The 20248-nt window shown below is 36.2% G+C and overlaps 1 protein-coding gene across 1 annotated transcript; it reads left to right on the top strand.

The window, feature by feature from the left end:
• The first annotated feature begins 2578 nt into the window (after positions 1-2578).
• LOC122982308 (GTPase IMAP family member 9-like) lies at positions 2579-19697 on the top strand. The gene is made up of 3 exons (XM_044351494.1): positions 2579-2668; positions 4841-5648; positions 19487-19697. Exons 1-3 carry the CDS (start codon positions 2653-2655, stop codon positions 19695-19697), a joined length of 1035 nt encoding a protein of 344 aa, XP_044207429.1. The 5' UTR covers positions 2579-2652.
• Positions 19698-20248: the final 551 nt, after the last annotated feature.

The following is a 20248-nucleotide window of genomic DNA, read 5'->3' as shown; positions in this document are numbered from 1 at the left end:
AGAACTTGAAATGGGTGTGGTGTGCAGAATAGTGAAATATTACTTGTATCTTGTCTTTGTCTTTTGCTTTAATGTTGCAAATCTGACTCATAGATGTGGATGATGGAGGTTTTTTATTTCATTAATACAATTATCCTGCTTATATAATGCAAATGATATTTAAAAAAAAGAATTTGCAATAGATCTATACAGTATATTTCCATTACCGCCGTTATTTTTACTCCACTTGAGACGGTTTATTATCAGTCCTAATCTGCTGGTTACATTTCCTTTTTCTTTCAGATTGCACCAGTTGGCCTGAAGATGTCAGGTAGGCAAACACCATCTAGAGGAATAATGTCCTGCAGCAGTTAATATTTTCCTCAAATAAAAATTGTATATTGAGGACGTCCTAGGAGACAGTTTACCCTTTTCATAAACTTTTAGTAAATTTCTAACTTCAGTGACTGAATGTGAAACTAAAAGCTGTCAGATGAAACAAAAATACCTGATTTTGTGTTTTATCTAACAAAGTATGTGGAGCGTTAAAGTAACTTTGTGTTATACAAACCACATGTGTAGTGCACACTATAAAAAGCCTAAATGTTTATGGAGTAATTGTGATTTTGACATGTTTCATAGGAATTTTATGAATTTTAAAAGAAAATTAAAGCTGCAAGCAGCGATGAACAGACCCTCGCACCTCACAGGCTTCAAAGGGAGCAGCAGCCATGGAATCACTACTGGAGGTCAGTTGACATGGCTTTTTTGAACATCCTAAGACCCTCAAAAATGCAATGGTGTGGGGAAATAATATTGGTCCCTGGCACTTTCATGCTCGGGCCCTAATAAGGTGTTTCACTGTGTTTCCAATGAGAGGCTTGACTTATTTATTAATTGGGACCATAAACAGTGTTAAACATAAATGTTATCATTTGATGGACTTAAACAACCCAGTCGCCAGAAGAAAACGTTGGCATTGAATGTTTCTGCAAACCACAGAAACGTTGAATATATACGTTTCAACACATTAATTATGTATCATATCAACATTTCTACAAACGTAGCATATTAACATTTCTACCTGTTGAATAATGATGTTTTATGGTGTGACAATGCCGTGGTGAAAGTCTAGTTAGGTTTAGGCACAAAGACCACTTGGTTAGGATTAGGAAAAGATCATGGTTTGGGTTAAAATAAAAGTAAAAAATAAAATTAAAGCTGCAAGCAGCGTTGGTTTTGAATACACCCACGTTTTAACAGGTAATTTGTTAGTCTGTCCCTCCCGCCGCAGGGAATAATGGATTAATCCTGGAAGGCTAATGATGTAGCGCTTCTCTCCTCAAGAAAGTAACACGGAGATTATTCGACCAATGAGAATTTAGTCAGACGAGAGCATATCGACCAACTAATCGACCAGGAGACTACAGCCTAACTTATATTGTGTGAAAGAGGTAAAAAAAAAAAAAAATATGCATGAAGAGTGAAAATTGAAAAAAAAAAAAAAGAATAAAAATTTCACAACAAGTTGAGTTTTAGCAAGCGATTGAATTGTTTTCAATTTCTGGTGCATTTATATATTTTATTCTATTTACTCATTTATTCAAATAGTCATTGTCTGCAGTTTTGAAAAAGTGCTGCCATTTCTTGTAAGTGGCCGGGGGGAGAGCAAGGTTTGAGGTTTACAGTTAATATATGGAGTATCTGGAAATGAAGGGGAGTGGTTACAGAAGACATACATGTAACAAAGGACAAACGTTAATGTTTAATAAGCTCTACACAAACTGATGTCAACTGACAGTGCTGAACAGGCAGACTATTTTACCTCAGGGCTGTATTCAAACAGAAACTAAAAGTAAAACAGCAGTGGGAACTTACATGAGAAAGCTCAGAAGATTAAAATTAACACAATGAAATACAGATGGATGACAAATTAAAGGACAAAACCAACATTAAGTGTCTCAGTAAGGTGTTGGGCCACCATGTGCCACCAGAACAACTTCAACACTCAAGTCTCTTAACTTTTCTGGAGGGATGAACACCATTCTTCAAAAAGATATTCCCTCATTTGGTGTTTTGATGGTGGAGAGTGTTAAATTGGGTTGACATCTGGTGACTGTGAAGGCCATAGCATATGATTCACATCATTTTCATACTCATCAAAGCATTCACTGACCCCTCGTGCCCTGTGAGTTGGGGCATTGTCATCCTGGAAGAGACCACTCCCATCAGGATAGAAATGTTTTATCATAGGATAAAGATGATCAGTCAGAATAACTTTGTATTGATTTGCAGTGACCCTTCCCTTTAAGGGGACATGTGGACCCAAACCATGCCAGCAAAATGCCCCTCAAAGCATAACAGAGCCACCAGATCCCCTCACTGTAGGGGTCAAGCATTCAGACCTGTAGCGGTTTTTCCTTTAATTTGTCACCCGGCAGTAGGAAACACAGACATTGCCATTGGAAAGACCTTTACTTTTTACTGATCAGTTTGACACATATTAAGCTATTATCATGACTGTATGCAGAGTGAATCATTGACTTGATTTAGTTTCACCAGTGCAGCTTGTGGGAGTGGTCTGGTGCATAGCGACACTTATAAGCAGCTGCAGCAGATACAATCTGAACTCTGCATCTTCACTTCAGCTGCAGCATCTACTTGAACCTAAACATGACCAGCAACTTAAGTAAGTCATAATACTACTGTATCCATGTTTTACATACTACCATTATTTGATGGTGGTATAACAGTGATCACTGCTGAATCTAATTTTATGTAGTGTACTATTGTAGCTCCAATACACTAATACTTCTATAGACTTATACTGGATAGAACTGCAAAGACATTAAGACATTTATTAGTTTGTATTTCTGACCTAACCTCTAGTTCCTTGATTATAATCAGACTGAAAATTCTGGAGTACTTTTAGTTAGTTCAGTTAAAATAATTCTAACTATCAATTTCTTAGTCACTAGGAAAATTTATAGATGTGTGGCATTTTTCAGTCATATGACTGCCATTTGAGCTCTATGGAATCTGAGGAAACGTTAATATTTTTTGGTATTGTCATGCTGTTTATGCCTTTTGGAGTGAGGTTAAAAAGATGCTCTCAGCTTAACTTTTTCTCTGCTGTATTGGCTGATGTAACAGAAACTTACAATACTGTAACCGGTTAGTAAATATGGATGTTTACAAGACAACTCCACAAGGCATCTTTAAAGTAAAGCAGACCATAAGGTGGCAAATACCATTTTTTACTGATCATGTAAAACGTTTATAAACGTTGCAGTTAGTATCTATTATAGTTGTGCTAACTAATAATATGACATAAAATATGGATATGAACATTATAAGTGTGCTCTCAATGACTCACTGAAAAAAATGTAGAAGAAAAATAGAAACAAACTTCCGTTTTTACATTTACGACTACAAATTGCATCTAACCTTTGCTGTTTTTGTAATCAAAAGTTGCATCTGACCACATATAACCACTAGTAATGGCTGGTCCAATGTCTCTGGGTCATTTTGAGTCAGTTACAGCCTTTCTGTATCCACTTTCACATTAAAGAGGACAGATTGAAGTCAGCCATGGTCTAAGCCTTCCATGCAAATCGTAGTACTGACCCAGATTTAGTCAAAAGCAATCGATAGCAGAGTTTGTGAGCTTTGATTAGAGGCCTGAAGCATCCAAATCAACCAATGGTTTCCGGAGATATTATTTCTCAGGTTAGCTGAGATCGTTACTCAGATTACATTAGGATTACATAACATTTGATGTAATTACAAATAGCTAATTCAGAATTTTTTCTCCACTAAAACTTCTCTAACTTTGCACTGCTTCACTTTGTTAGAATAATTTTTGGGACAAGTAATGTTCAGATGTCATTTTATGGTTTGCTAGAGGTTTTGGGCTGCAACTGCATAATTTCAAAGGGGATATTTATATAATAATACTGTTAAGTTTTTTTTAGGCTCAAATGAAATCTTTCATTTATGCTATGTTCCATCTTCATTTACTCTGACCCAGTAACATCTATACTGATGATTACACCTCTGCAGAAATCTCATAAGTGTTACCTTTATTATGATATAGAAAGTGTTCATATAAACCTTGTAGTTGCAGGGATATACTGTATTCATTATGAGTATGCCATTAACAAGCAGGGGTCTGAGCCAGAGGCCTGGGGCTTAAGAGGTTAAAAACACATTTTGTAACATTAGTTTTCTACCTGGGTGCCATTTAATAGTAGAATTATATGTCATATCTAATACATGACAAAATTTGATGAGGAAACTAATTTTGAGTTTTATTAGAGACGTTATTTCTTGATGGGGACTGACAGTATGTGTAACTTAGCTTTATGGTTTACACAATCAAACCTAAAAATACTACGATAACTCACTACTACACTATATTCTTAGTGTAGATACATTACACCTCTCCAAAATTACACAAAATTGACAACCATGATTTTAAAAAAACACAAAATGTACCTGCAAAATGACAAATAACTTAAGATTCATAGTGTATAAAAATGGAATTATAAAGTATTTATATGAACTAACTTCACCCACTGCACCTAAGATAGATCATTATGAATTTGTGCACTTTCTTTTTAAGAGTGTAAGGTACTGTGCACAACAATATGCATTCAGTTACTGCTCTTGGGAAAAGTACCCATTACTTTTGAAATGAGAAACAGAGAGTTGCAGGAATATTTTGCCAACAATGTGTGAGATAATACATTCTTATTCACAGGCTGAAAACCGTAGAAAACCTGATGTTGATGCAGTTTACGAAAGCTTTGGAATACCTAGAATACCATTCTCATGTAATGTTATTTATTCTTCCATACAGTACACAATAATGAGGTGATGAGGATAGTGATGGTGGGAAAGACTGGAATTGGAAAGAGTGCCACTGGAAACAGCATCCTGGGAAAAAAGTGCTTTGAATCAAAATGCAGTGCTCAGTCTATGACTGAATACTGTTCTAAGGTCACTGCTGTTGTGCACGGACAACAGGTTGCTGTTATCGACACCCCCGGCCTGTGCGACACCAGATACGACAAGGATAAAACAACTAAAGACATAAGCCAGTGCATCTCTTATGCTGCTCCTGGACCCCATGTCTTCCTGGTGGTCATCAGGATAGGAAGATTCACAGAGGAGGAAATGAATACAGTGCAGAGGATTCAAGAAATCTTTGGCCAAGCTGCAGACAAATACAGCATGGTGCTCTTCACTCGTGGTGATGACCTTGACGATACTATTGAAAAGTTCTTGGATGAAAGTCCAGACCTGCAGGAACTCGTAGCCAGATGTAACGGCCAGTACCATGTCTTCAATAACAAGGTGAAGGATGACGCCCAGGTCACCGAGCTGCTCCAGAAGATCAGAAATATAGTCCAGAAGAACGGAGGAAGCCACTACACCAACGAGATGTTCCAAGAGGCCGAGAGGGCAGTCGAGGCAGAGAAACAACGGATCCTCAAAGAGAAAGAAGAACAAATACGCAGAGAACAAGAGGAACTGGAGAAAAAACAACAGGAAAAACTTGAAAAAGAGATTAAGAAAATGCGTGCCATATTTGAGGCTGAGAGAGAGAGGGAGAGGAAACAGAGAGAGGAGGAGAGGAAGAGAGAGAGGGAGGAGATGGAAGAGCAGAGGAAGAGGGAGAAGGAGGAGATGGAAGTGCAGAGGAAGAGAGAGAAGGAGGAGATGGAAGAGCAGAGGAAGAAGGAGAGGGAGGAGTGGAGGAGGAAGGAGGAGGAGATGGAAGTGCAGAGGAAGAGGGAGAGTAAACAGAGAGAGGAGGAGAGGAAGAGAGAGAGGGAGGAGAGGAAGAGAGAGAGGGAGGAGATGGAAGTGCAGAGGAAGAGGGAGAGTAAACAGAGAGAGGAGGAGAGGAAGAGGGATAAGGAGGAGAGGGAGGCAGAGAAAAAGAGAGAAAAAGAAGAGAAAGAAAGGGAGATGAAGAAGATAAAAGAATTAGAGGAAAAGCTTGAAAGACAAAACAAAGAGGAAAGAGAAAGGTTGCAGCAAAAGCATGAAGCTGAGGCCAGAGAGGAAGCTGAGAAGTCTAATCCACTGTATCATTTGAATAAAATTGGTCACCATGTTGTAGGGTTTTTTAAGAGCTTATTCTAATTTGGAGTGGTCCCATATTCAGGCAGTTAATCTAAAGAAAAACTCCTGAAGCCCTTACACACTCATTTATCTATATGAATGATTAAGCTCATTGTATTTGTTGAGGTAGAGCTCTACTGTAGATTAGTAAGGCTTAGTCACTCATCATATCATGGTTGTACGTCTTCTTTCTCTCTTCACATATATTTTTGAAAATGGCCTTAAGAGATATTTAGTGTGCGTTAACATTTGACAGTATTAAATGCTGTCATTTAAGTGTGTCTTTACATTTATATTCTCATTTAACCACCGTACTTGTTGTGTTTTGTTCTGCAGAGATATCCATGAATAGAAAACGTTCTCACACTCCTCTGATGGATGATTACTTTTGATGTGGCGCCACTTAGTGGGTGTAGAATTAATATTTCCATCAGAATCTATTCATTTCTTCTCTGTGGTCACTCTGGTTCACTGGTTTGTATTATAACTTGTCTTTGATTTAGTTTTAATTTTGTTTGTCATCAAAGCATTTATTTCATGAATGTATGTTATGATTTATACCACTCAAGAACAAAGATGTGATTCTGTACCAACTGAACTAAAAATAAAAGTGTCATATTAAGACTAAACCCAATAAAAAGATGGAAATCCTGACATGTTTCACTGTTCAATCAAGAGTTCAAAGGTCACAGTCAATGCTTTTTCAGGAACTTACACTGAACTAGATTTGGATACCCTGAAACAGTCCAATTCATTTTTAATGGCTGAAGAGCAGGAAATAATAAACTGATTTAATCTAAAATGTTTTTAAAAGTGCAGCTTTCTTCTCCTCACAAACTCCCTGTAGGGAGTATAAAAGTGGCGAAATGTTTGTTCCAAACATGGATATGCACATGCATTTCATGGGACCGTGGCTTGGTATTAAAAAAATGTTTCCTTCACTCCTGTTCAGTGTCCCTACTCTTCATCCTGAGATTGATACACTGCTTTATATGAAAAAGTATTTCTTTACACACACACACACACACACACACACACACACACACACACACACACACACACACACACACACACGCATATGCACGTCATTTATGTTTTTTTAACTATTGCCATGCATTTAAAACTATCAAAAGATGTTTGTTCTAGGATGCAAGCCAAGGAAGAAGTGACGTATTTATGGTCACCATGTGGCCATGTATAAATTACTTTATAGTTTTGCTCATCACTCCTGAACTGTGAGGTACAAAAGAAAAATTATATCCATTAATGGGGCCAAAGTGAAACTGGAACTTCTTGGTTGTTCCAGAAATAAGAAAAAATAAATAAATACAGTAGATGTAGACGTTAATGTTGTCACAACACAACTAAAATCAAAGCCTTGGAACATGACCTCTGTCAACAACATGTAGTGTGGACGTCCAGTCTGAGTAGTACTGTGTAGAGACAGAAGACTTTTTTCCCTCTTTTTCTATTTTTTAAACTTTGGACTTCATTCCACGATGACCCATCAAGGAGGAATATGAATATAGTTACACATGAAAAAACAAAAGAAACAGACCTAAAGTAAAATACCAGAAGAGGATTGGTCTACGAGATCAAATGCTTTTTTGTAATCAACAAAAGCACACATTCTTTTCCTCTGGTGAAGGTAAAAATCAACCAAAGACTTTGAAAAGATGCGCTATCGTTGAATAGTGCTGCCTACATCCATCCTGCTCTTCTCCCAGAATTCTGCACCTTTCTGTTTACACAAACAGCCTGCCGTTTATTGTAGCAGGGACGAGGTCACCAGGATAGATAGGCTACAGCTATGGAAATAGATTATTATTTACTTTTTAGGTGTTTGTTTATTTATTCTTATTTTTCCACATAGTTCTGGTTTATTATGAGGCACTGGCTATTTTTCTTGGATTAGCTGAAACACAATTTAAGGAGTAATAATCAGAAAATGATCATGAACACGTTAAATTTAAATTCATTTATTAAATTCAAATGCATTCTATGATTACATGTCGTTTGTCTAATACATCATAAGCAGTGATTTAGAACTGTGGTTAATAGGGTGTGCCTGAATACTAATACGTTATTCGGCAAAGCACATACAGTGGGTTTTTTATGAACATTTATTTCGTACAAATATTTACTTGTTTTCGAGTGAGAAAAAAAAGTTAATTACCAGCACGCAAGTCAGTTAAATCGCTATCTCAGACTCTCTCCTCTGCTCTGCTGTTACGTCTATCGGCAGGTCTCAACGAGGGGAGTCACATCCACCTGCTAGATGACCACATTTCATTATTTGGACATCACTCCCGGTGCTCTCCAGAGATAAAGCTGAGCTACTGACACACGCTAAGTGCTCCCAAGGGACTCTCCATAACCTGTTGTTCTTTCCACAAAGTAAGGTTGTAGAAAATAGGCAATAAATGACACGTACAAAGCAAGAATCGCCTTTGAAGTTCTTCTCTACATGTTACACACTGTGCTGTCTCTGTGTTATGGGTGTATAAATAAGTAAAGGTCTGTCTGCGCGTCTGTGATACACTCTGTTTTAGTTCAGTAGTCAGCGCAGTCATCTATGATCTGGGAGACTCCAGTTGGAGACCCGATGTGGGGACCTCCTTCGTAAGGTAGTTTATTCATAAACACTTATTGTAACACTAAAATTAAAAGTGTGATATAATCAAAAACAGGATTTTTACACCTATTTCCTCTTTTATTTGAATAAAAATACAAATATAAATAATTTTGCTGCCTCAACAAATATAGATACAAATACAAATACTGGGCTCATAGAGCATGTGCACCAGAGACTTCCACTGGCTGAGTTGGCTCACTCCCAGTTTAGCCTTGCACTAACATTAGTATTTAAGTATTTACTCTCACTGCAAGAAGGAGGAGACAAAAGCTCCACACTGCACCATTAAATACCATATAAAAATATAATATAGAGTAAAATAAAAACAAAACTGAGAACAGAGACAAAGGTTATCACTATAACTCTATTATGTATTGAATTTACACTGTACAATAACAGTAATATACTGTAATATAGAATATATAATTGTGCAAATCAAGTAGAAAAGCTGTTGGTTGGATTAGAGTCTGTCCTCCTAAGAAAAACAACACAATAGATCATAATGTCAGTTGCCCAAAAACAACATTTTTGAGTAAAAGATGCCATCTAGTGGCCGTAGTAGTTTTGACCCGGAGCAGTGATGAAGTTCAAATGATGTCAACATATATCAACAAATTTCTCTCATTGGGAGGAAGAAAGATGGTGAGAGGTATTAACCCAACAGTGGAACGCTTTCGTTTCCCGTTTCTAACCACAAGTTGGGACAGTTTTTAAAATAACGTAACTACAATCTTCCCCTAACCTTAACCCCATGGTTATTATTGTAGCCATGACAACAAAGGTCACCTAATTTTAAGGACTTAGTAACTTTAAAGGCCCCCTCCACTCAAAAATGTTTTTCTTCTTGTTCCTACACTTGCATGTTTGAGCTTCACTGTGCAGAATGATGTATTTCCAGAGTTTGACACTAGAAGAATGTTTTGACTTTCATCTGCTGAAAGAGAAAAGTTTCTGTGTGCTCATTGAAAGTCTGATTATAAGGAGCGGGCCTATGTGCAGGATTTGTGATACCACGACTAGTTTGGAAGCCAGTCCTGGTCCAATATTTAATTTATACAAGTGTGATGTGGAAACTTGAAGCCTCCAGTACACAAACACTGAGAGGACTTTACAGTGAAGTAGGAGACATCTTGTGTCCAGCAGTTACTTGTGAAATGAAATATATTTGCATATTCATTTACTCTGGATTTTTCATTGAGTGAGAAGGAGGAGATGTTATTTATTTTAATGTGGTAACTGAACATTTTTTAGTGGAAAAAAAACGTGTCAGACACAAATTATTATTCCAAGCAGAGGATTTTTGTATGTTCTAAAACATGTCTGGATGGGATCTTTAACAATGCAGTGTGATTAATACACTTGTTCTTTTATTTAATGTAACATTTTGAATGCAGGATTTTTACTTGTGACAAAGTACTTCTACACGGTGGTATTGCTACTTTTATTTAAGTAAAATATCTTTTATTTATCTAAAATACTTTCACTACTGACAAAACTGCTTGTACAAAACATGAAAGCATGTTGCAACTTTGTTAAGAAAATGAATATGAATAAAGTTCATTTTTATTATAAAAAAAAAAAAAACATTATTTAAGAACTGCATTTTCTTGAATTATTTTTTGTTTTATATTTTTATTCTGTGTTGCAAACACATTTTGAAAGTCTTGTTGAACTACTTTATAGTATGTTAATCTGGCATTTTATATCTTTGTAACACACTTTGTAACCTGACAAGTGCTATATATATATATATATATATATATATATATATATATATATTTTTTTTTTTTTTTTTTTTTTTTTTTTAAATATAAAATAACAAATAACTTTGAATGCCTTGTGAGGCACTTTGCAACATTTGTTTTAAAAAATTCCCTATAAATAAAGATTGTGACTCGTGGAACACATATGCTCTTTTTTTCTTTTTGTGAAAATCTGCTCCAGGAGTTAAATTTGCTGATAAGACAGCAGCTAAACTTGTTTGTTCTAGCAACACTTTTGGTTGTCAAGACCATTTTGTTGAGTTGACTTCTTCTTCGTCTCATTTCATCAAAAGAAGATGTACAAATATGGAATAAAGTCCAGCTCCTGTGTGCTCAGGAGGCTGAAGAGGAGGAGAGAGGAAGAGTCAATAACAGTTTTTCAAACAACAAGGGAAGAATTAAAAGACATAGTTGGACAAGACATATCAAGGTGAGAATTATGCTTTTGTAAAGATGGAAAAAATATGAAGACTAACCCCTGCATCTCTATTTAAACCACTGGTTCACATTTTTTAACTCTTACATATTGTTCATATTCTGACCCTGCACAGAATCCCCTCATAATTAGTCTCTATACCAAACGTCTGAACCACAAATCTATTATTCTTTCACACATATCAGTCACCAACAAATGGCTGATCAGTCCTTAATGAAGCTTTTAGAGAGCAGCATTCTTTATGTGTTTATGGAGAAAAAACATTTACAATCACACTACATTTTGGTTCTTCGTTACCTAAACGGGAGAACATATCAACTGTCATGTTTTTAATGAATGTTATTGTATGAATGCAACAGCGTTATTTAATGTTGATTTTGAATTTTTGTATAAATAAGGGTCAAATGTAACCTGGAATGCTTTGTGTTTATGTTCAGTAAAAAAAAATGTGCATCAGATGCACAAAGATAAAAAGGTTTCTGAGTCACTTTAGGAAAACTCATAACATTTCAGGCTAAAATAAAAGGGTGTTTTTACTGCTCTCAAATGAAAAATGGGTCAAATGTGACCTGAACAGTATGTAAGGGCTGAAGGACGTGTTCACAGTTTTTTAAGTCAGCCTTAAAACAACAGTCAGGTGTCAAATGAACATTGAAATATGTCTTTCTTCTTCCTCCTGTTCATACTGGCCATTAGAAGATCCCTTCATAATGCTTTCAATGTAAGTGATGGATGCATTTAAATTCCCTTTTATCTGAAGCTAATATGAAGCCTCAGTCGTCCAAATGAGTCAAATCAAGTAGATATCTTTCAACGTTACAGTCTTTTTAGTGCCAAAGTTCCTCTTTTTGTTACTATACTTCCACCACAGCTCAACAGGGAAACACTGTCTGAGTAAACACAAAGAGGGAATTTGATGCTAAAAAGACTGTAAATGTGGCAGATATCTACTTGATATGACTAACTCAGACTGCTGAAGCCTCATATAAGCTTCAGATCAACTTTTAAATGCACAAAATGACTGTTTGGACACACTGTGGATTTTGGCCCACATCACTTACATTGAAAGCATATTTGAAGGGAATCTTTTAATAGTCAATATGAACAGGAATGATTACAGCGAGGAGGACCTCTCTCAGAGTTCATATGGCTGTTGCTTTAAGACAGATAACAAGGTTTTTAGTCTGCTGGCTCAGAGTAAATCCTAGAGAATTACATTTTGTGACCAGTTCCTTCTCTGAGCCTTAGATACTAAAACTAAAATTTCATGCTAAACAAAGGTTGTCATTTATGTGCTAACATGTCTTTATGGAAAGAGATATGCAGGAAAAACATTAAGAGATCTCAAACAAAGAATAGTGGAACATAAAAGTACCATGAGATGCAAAAAAATTGCAGCACATTTAATCGAAATGAATCATCCGGCCTCTCCTCCTTTAACCTGTGGGAACTGAGAAAGTATGTTTGTCAAAGAGAGGGGGAGATTTGGAGACGTTCATCCTGAAGAGGGAGGTGTTTACTGTTTACTGGATTATATTTGTTTTCAAATAAAAATATATTTTGTTCTTAGATAAACTTGAGATTCCGTTGTTACTATTCATACAATGGGTGTAATAGCCGTTGTCAGTGTGTTTGAAAATCCTTAAAAACTTTCAAAATGCTTTAAGATCCTAAATCTTCAGTCATTTTAAATTGAAAAGCAATGTGAAAGTTCAGTGAATGTCAACAACCTCGGCCAGTTTAGGTTTACAACTGAGGAAAATGCATCAGGCCAATAACAAATTTTTGTGTAAAATGTTGTGTCTTCCTCAGTGTAAAAAGACTGTTCTGGTTAAAAGGAAGTGACTGAAATCATGTTTATTTCTTTAGCACTTCAGTGCAGTTAGTTTCAAAGAGGCTTACAGCAATATCATGATGCTATTGATGTTCAAACAAGTTCACACACTTCCACCCCTCAAATTCATCATCATCATCATCATATTGTGGGTGTAGATAAAGCTATACACTGTCCAAAACACAGAGGGGGAGGGATACATTAAATTGGGCATCTTCAGCTTCCTGATTGATCAGACAGACAGAGGCAGTTCTCCTGCAGTTTAATGGTTTTTCTCCATCAGAATCAAATCCAGTATGAATATCCACCATGCTTTCGTCTTCTGCTTCTTATCAGTTGAGGACTGATTACTGCACTGTCACAAATCTTTGAAGTGTTGATCCTGACTGTTCTGTTGCTTCTTGTTTAAATATCTGATTGTTTTCTGATGTTCTGTGTCACTATGCTGCAGGGGGAAAAACAAGGAAAAAAAGAAACATGATCATTGTAGTTTGTGCTTCACAGATTTGAACATAGGGGGGCAGTCTTACAACAGAAACATGAGGGCGACTTACATCAGGCCTTCACCTTTTGGATCCAGATTCATGTGTACTGTCTTTGTCTCCATGATAAAATACTTGACCCAGTTTTCCACCAATGATGAATGTGCAAACTCCACTTCTCCAGCTGTAGATGCATCCAGCAGGAATCAGGACAAAATCTACTGTAACCTCTAATCTTTTATTTTTTTGCAGTGAAAATTTTTAAATTTCATCTTTTACTTAAATGTATTTTGCAAAAATATACTTTGAACTTATGTTATTAAAATATTTTAATTATATTAAATGATGGTAAAACAACAGGATAAAAAAGTTATTATTATAGGTGCAAAAGCAAAGAGAAAGGAAATTGCAGCCCAACTCAGTTCCTTTTCACTTGAGAGCAAATAACATGCCAGAAATCTTGGTGTTATCATAGATAATAATCTTAACTTTCACTATACTATCAATAATACCACACGATCAGCTTTCTATCACCTCAAAAATATCTCAAAAATCAGAGGCTTTCTGTCTAATTCAGACGATGAAAAGCTAGTACATGTATTTGTCACAAGCAGACTCAACTATTGCAAAGGTCTCTTTTCTGGATGCCCCCAAAAAACTGTTAAGAGACTGCAGAATGCTGCTGTACATATTTAAACCAGGACTAAGAAAAGCACACACATCACACCTGTTCTTAAATCCTTGCATTGGCTCCCAGTAGATGCTAGAATAGACTTTAAAATCCTCCTATTTGTCTACAAGGTGCTGAATGGCCCTGCTGCAAATTATATTAAAGCATAATATTTGAATCTTAAAAAACGTAATGATGTAAAATGCAGATAAATTATGCAAAAATAAATGATACATGTAAGATGTGATATTAACATGACATCTTAGACACATCTAAAGTCATGTTTTAACAGGTTTTCAGTTCATTTGAGTCATGTTTTTATCAACATTATAAGGAAACGTATCAGGCAGGTTGCAAAATTTGTAAAATATTCACTGACAATGTACTGACATTTGTTTTCCCTACACTATCTGCTTGTAGTAACTAAAGTATGATTGAACTTTTGGTTATGGTTACGCACTTGCAGCACTTGGTTAAGATCAGGGAAAGATCCTGGTCTATAGGTTCAATACTGAACAAGACAAAGAGTCAACATCCCTGCTAGTGATTCTGTCTGACTGTACTTAGAGGAAAAGTTAAAGGATAAAGCTCATCCTACTCTACGTTTTTCCTATACTCAAAAAATCCCATGAAAAGACCAAATCAATAATCAATCAATTCTACTAAGTGCTATGCCTATGACTCCATGATCTCTATACCACAGAACTGCATTGTTGTCCAAAGACTATTAAAAACACATCAGTGAGTCACAGCGTGTTCCTTCATCACCACAAATATGGGCACTGTAGTTTATTTGAATCAATCCCAGACACATCGTCCTGCTACTGTTATTACTCACTGCTACCACAGCATTGTTGGTTTGGTCTATTTATGGGATTTGTTGAAAATAATTAAGAATAACATCAGCCTTACACTTTAAGGGATCATCCAAGTTGTGACAATTCATCCTGTAGGTCACATGATTGTGTGCACCAAATTCCACGAGATATTTCACTCCAAACCTTTCATGTGAAATTCATGCTGGCACAAGAGGAAATGACAGGGGAGCACCAAAATCAGTGGGATTCATCGTCTAGACACAACGAAAGTCTGAACAAAATTTCATATCAATGTTTCCAATAGTTGTTGAGATATTTCAGTCTGGACTGACAGACTGACATCACCAGAGCCACGGCACTACCAAAAAACTCAGTCACGAGACGCAATATGTTTACTTTATTAACATTTCACCAAAGCCACAATCTTACTGATGTAAACCAAAGTGTCTCTGTAGCCTAAAACTTTAACCACACTTGTGTGGTGGAAAAATCTTCAAATGGGCCAATAAATCTTCAGGTCGCCCACAACTTAGCATTAAACTCAAAACTTATAAGAGAAAGACTAAAAAAAAATACACTTGAAGCTGGTAGAGTTCAGTGTGAAAAGGTTTACTGTGCATAAAGAGCAATACAAAGCAAAACGAGGCCTTTATCCTGGGATAAAAAACCTAATGCAAAATCATAAAACATGATATTATATACCCTTCATAACCCCTCATACTGTGTAGCTTATTTTTTAGACTCCACCTTGTTTTTTTCAATCATATTCAACCATTTGGTCATTATTGCTGAGTTCATGAGCGACCTTGACGCTTTGGTGATAATACAAGTATGATTTATGTTGGAAATAATACTGTCTCAGCATCTTTCGCCTTTTTCTCAAAATAAAAACGACCTGGCGACCTTAAATCATCTCACACAGAAAACCAAAATGCTACACCACAAATTAGCCTTCTTGCTAACTCTCTGGGAACTTTCTCTTATTGACAAAATGTTATCTTTGCACACTCACTGGCACATCCGTTTGATCATGGGAAGGCATTTTCCATCACACTTGGATCTCAGAATGCAAATCTTGGTCTCCAGTGTCGGAGTCCTACTTTGTGTGATCATGATCCACCCCGACCACCTTCCTATGACTTCCACAGAGAATAAAAACATAGCACTTTTTTTTACAAGAAAAATTTATAGTATATAAATGTAATTTCTAGGAGCCAGAGTTGCTTCATTTCATCAAAACAATGTCAGTCAAATTTGAGACTTTTGATTCATATCTTATATTGCACTGTAACTTTCATTCTCCTGTTTTATCTGTCTTATTCTAATTTAGCTTATATTTATTTCCAATTTAATACTTTTTTAACTGTATTTAAATGCCTTTTTATATTGCCTTGTGTTGCTTTTAGTAAATGTCTAACTTCACTTGACTGTTTTTTAAAACAGACTGACAGCCACAATTACCTACCGAATTATACAGAATGTCATTTACTACAGAACGGTTTTATCCTTCCCATTTCAACTTCACACAGCACACACACGTGTTGTCACTATCACCGATTTAGGAAGTAATCTGCTCAACCATCACAAAACTCCTTCAAAAACAGAAACTCATCATAGCAGGACTGAAGTCCTTCAACAATAATAACATTGTGAAAAAAAACTACTCAACTGAAACCAATATTCCAATATTTGTGTAATACGGCTGATAAATTAACAGAAACATTGGATTGAAATGAGTAATTTAACACAAAAAACACATGTAATGTTGGGTACCAGGACCCAGTGAAAAAGGAGAGGAGCAACTTTTTATAAAGTCATAAAGTGGGATATTTTGGTAATTAATTTCTAAACAATAACATTTTCTCAAAATTTCACTTTTGAAACATGACTTTACAATGTAATTCTCTTTTCTCCAAAGGTTACATTTTCTGTCTTAAACAATATAGTTTTTTTAATACAAGGAAAATATACTGATTTATGACTGAAACCAAGTTTACATTTTGTATTTAAATATATACATTTTAATATTTTATGAGAAAAAACAGAGGCCACAAGAAAAACATGTGCACTGCATAAAAAATACTTTATCAATAGCAAAGTTGTATTAAATGAATTTGTGTTTTGTTCAGTTTTTGCTTGTTTTTTTATTTTTCTTTCATTGTTGTTACCATCAAACTCCCTCCTCCTCCTTGACCTGCCTTTGTTTTAAAGTTGATATTTTGGGCAGATTGTTTCATGAGTTTTCAACACTTTTGAAAGGAATGTGGTGATAATAATATAAAATATAACTGACAATGGTATAAAATAAAAAATGTAATGAAATAAAAGTGTCTCAACCTAGTTTGTATATTTCAGAGGAAGAATAGAGTGTAATCAGCAGTTTTAACTTTTTCTTTCTGTTCAACAAGGTAGAGACGTGTGACTCAAATCGAAACTTTCCACTTCAGGAAACAACTTTCAGAGCAAGTTATAAAAACAGGAAGGCCAACAGGAATCCTGATTCCAGACAGGTACCGACCATCCCTGTGGGACTTTTGGCGCCTGTTCTACTTGCATTTAAGTCATGTTGAAGTGTTTAAACAAACATACAGACATATGGAAATGTGTGTATTACTGTCATACAGTGTAGGAGAAAAGAAAAGTTCTGCTTAAATTGAAACTTATAAATGTGTGATGTGAAAACTTAAAGCCTCCAGTGCACAAACACTGAGAATGGACTTCACAGTGAAGTAGGGGACATCTTCCATCCCTCGTCCAGGCGAGGTATTATTATTTAACGTAATGTGTTACTTGTACAAATTCCTGATTGGGTTTCAATTTGAGTTGTGGTAGAGTGAGGCTTCAAGCCAAATGCAGCTCTCTCTTACTTTGTCTTGTTCCTTCTATTCCAACAATGACACCTTTTTAGTAGCATTTGAAGTTTTCTGCATTATAAATAAAACATGACATTTTAAACCTCCACTGAGATATATTTCTTTTCTCCAGTATTTATGTGTGTCTATGTTCTGTGTCTACTGCTTTTAAATAATGGAGAGTGAACATATTAATATGTTAGAACCACATATACCAGCTTTTATCATATTGAGCAAAGTGCACAAATAAAGACTGTACTTTTACTTGTCAGAGGCCAACATGTCCACCATGATTGTTCCATTTCCTGCCAACAACTTCCTGTTCCACCCACTGAAACCTCATACTCAAGTGATGTTTATCTCTCTGAACACTTCCTACTGCAACATGTACACTATAAAGAACAACATCACAGCGTATATGAACCACACCACCAAGCCCTTATGTCTGTGTGTAGAACTGATTATTAATTACAAATATACAACCACCTCCCTCAGTATGGCCTCACTGCAATTAACCAGAAAAGAGGACAAAACTCAGACAATGAAGCAAAACTGACAGATCATAACATGGATTGGGGGCTCATCCGTTTTTCCTCATATTTAGTCTCATTGGATTAGTTGTTACAGGTAATGTATGTGCTATTTCTGATTAACAGTTTTTTTCTTTGTTGTGTGGGCAATGTTGAGTATTTGTTTTAATGAAAAAATATCTTTCTATGTAGATAAGAAAAAGAATGAAAAGCACGTGACATTTTGTTATTTGAAGTCAGTTGAGACTGATGAGAATGTTGTTTTTCATGACAATTCATCTAATGTTAGTTGAGAGATATGACAAAAGCATACCAAACTAAAAAAACCATGTCAACCTTTTGTTGGCACAATGGGGCAGATTGTTTCATGATTTTTCAACACATTTGAAAGGAATGTGGTGATAATAATATAAAATATAACTGACAATGGTATAAAATAAAACATGTAATGAAATAAAAGAGTCTCAACCTGGTTTGTATATGTCAGAGGAAGAATAAAATGTTATTAGAAGTTTTTACTTGACCTCTTCAATGACCTCTTCAGTGAACAACTTTCAGAACAGGTTATAATAAACAGGGAGGCAAACAGGAATCTTAATTTCAGAAACAGGTACCATATTTCTTTGGGAATTAGACATTCAGACATTGATGCCCCCCATAGAATGAATTGTAACTTTGTTGATCCCTTAACCGTATGGCTAAATACCTGCAAAACAAATGACATCCCCATCAGCCTCAGCTGTACTAAATTAGCAAATGTTAGCATTCTAAAACACTAAACTTAGATGGTGAACTTGGTAAGCATTATATTGCTAAAGATTAGCATGTTAACATGCTGACATTATCATTTAGCTCAATGTCCCTGAGTACAGACTCACAGAGTGCGTGAGCAGCATGGCTGTAGACTCTTTTAGTCTTGTTTTAATCTCACCAGAACCATCTTTTTTATTATTTAACGTAATGTGTTACTTGTGCAAATTCCTGACAAACTAAGTCTCTAGTTTATAATAAAGTCAGTATAACAGTAGAAAATCTGCATCTTTGAACGTTAAACTATGTGGTGAGGAAATCCCACTTTTTCTGTGACACTCTGGTCTTTGTTCTTACAGTTGGTTTCATACTTTCAGTTTTTACTTTGCACTCGCACACACTCACACTCACACACACACTGGCTGGGGGACAGTTTCATATATATGCCACCTCAGTAAAAGTTCTCCAGCAGAATATATCAGTAATTGAACTTTTTGAGGCTCAACAGTCAGCCTTCAGCCTTATGCTCACAATGAGGTTGCTGATGTTAAAGCTGAGGTGAAAGGGTCCAATGTAGGATTCGCAGCCTCTGGGTCGTCTGACAGTGCCAGAGTGTTTGCCAAAGCAGAGCTGGTCAGAGCTTCAGCCTCTAAAGGTCCGGCACAGGCTAAAGTCGCTCTGGCAGCAGACACCGGCTATGAAATTAGCCCGACTCAAGTAGAGGCAAAGGTTCTGGGCCTAGGCATTATTGCCCATGTGAGCATTGAAGTTCCCCAGCAGAACTGTGGACTCACCAGACCACACCCCATCCAGTAGCCGCAAGGAGGTGACCCTCTCATTCCGCGGTGAGAACGCCAACACTGTGGTGCTCAGCTGGGGACTCGTGAGTATCCCCACCCCTGCCCAGCAGCAGGAGTTTGGTTCCAGAGCTGGTGCTGTGCATAGAGGTGAGCCCAACTATATCTAGTTGGTCCCTCCTTCCATACCAGTGAGATGATGTTCCACGTCCCTAGAACCAGTTTTCAATGTTTAACAAACTGATTATTTTAACCCAACCCATCATCTTTCCCTAAACCTTACCAGACCTTGACCATAGTGTTGTCACATCATAAAACATCACTATATTAACAGTGATGTGTAACGGTTCTGGAAAGAACAGACAATGTAAAGAACTTGAAATGGGTGTGCTGTGCAGAATAGTGAAATATTACTTGTATCTTGTCTTTGTCTTTTGCTTTAATGTTGCAAATCTGACTCACAGATGTGGATGATGGAGGTTTTTTATTTCATTAATACAATTATCCTGCTTATATAATGCAAATGATATTTAAAAAAAAGAATTTGCAATAGATCTATACAGTATATTT

This window comes from Thunnus albacares, chromosome 5 (genome assembly GCF_914725855.1).
Source record: "Thunnus albacares chromosome 5, fThuAlb1.1, whole genome shotgun sequence".
Taxonomy (NCBI): domain Eukaryota; kingdom Metazoa; phylum Chordata; class Actinopteri; order Scombriformes; family Scombridae; genus Thunnus; species Thunnus albacares.
Note: the sequence above shows the minus strand (reverse complement) of the source record. Positions and strands in the feature narration are given on the sequence as shown.

Coding starts and splice junctions, on each gene's coding strand:
- LOC122982308 (XM_044351494.1), top strand. Junction 5,649..19,486: donor AGGGAGGAGATGGAAGAGCA/GAGGAAGAGGGA, acceptor GTCGTCTGACAG/TGCCAGAGTGTTTGCCAAAG.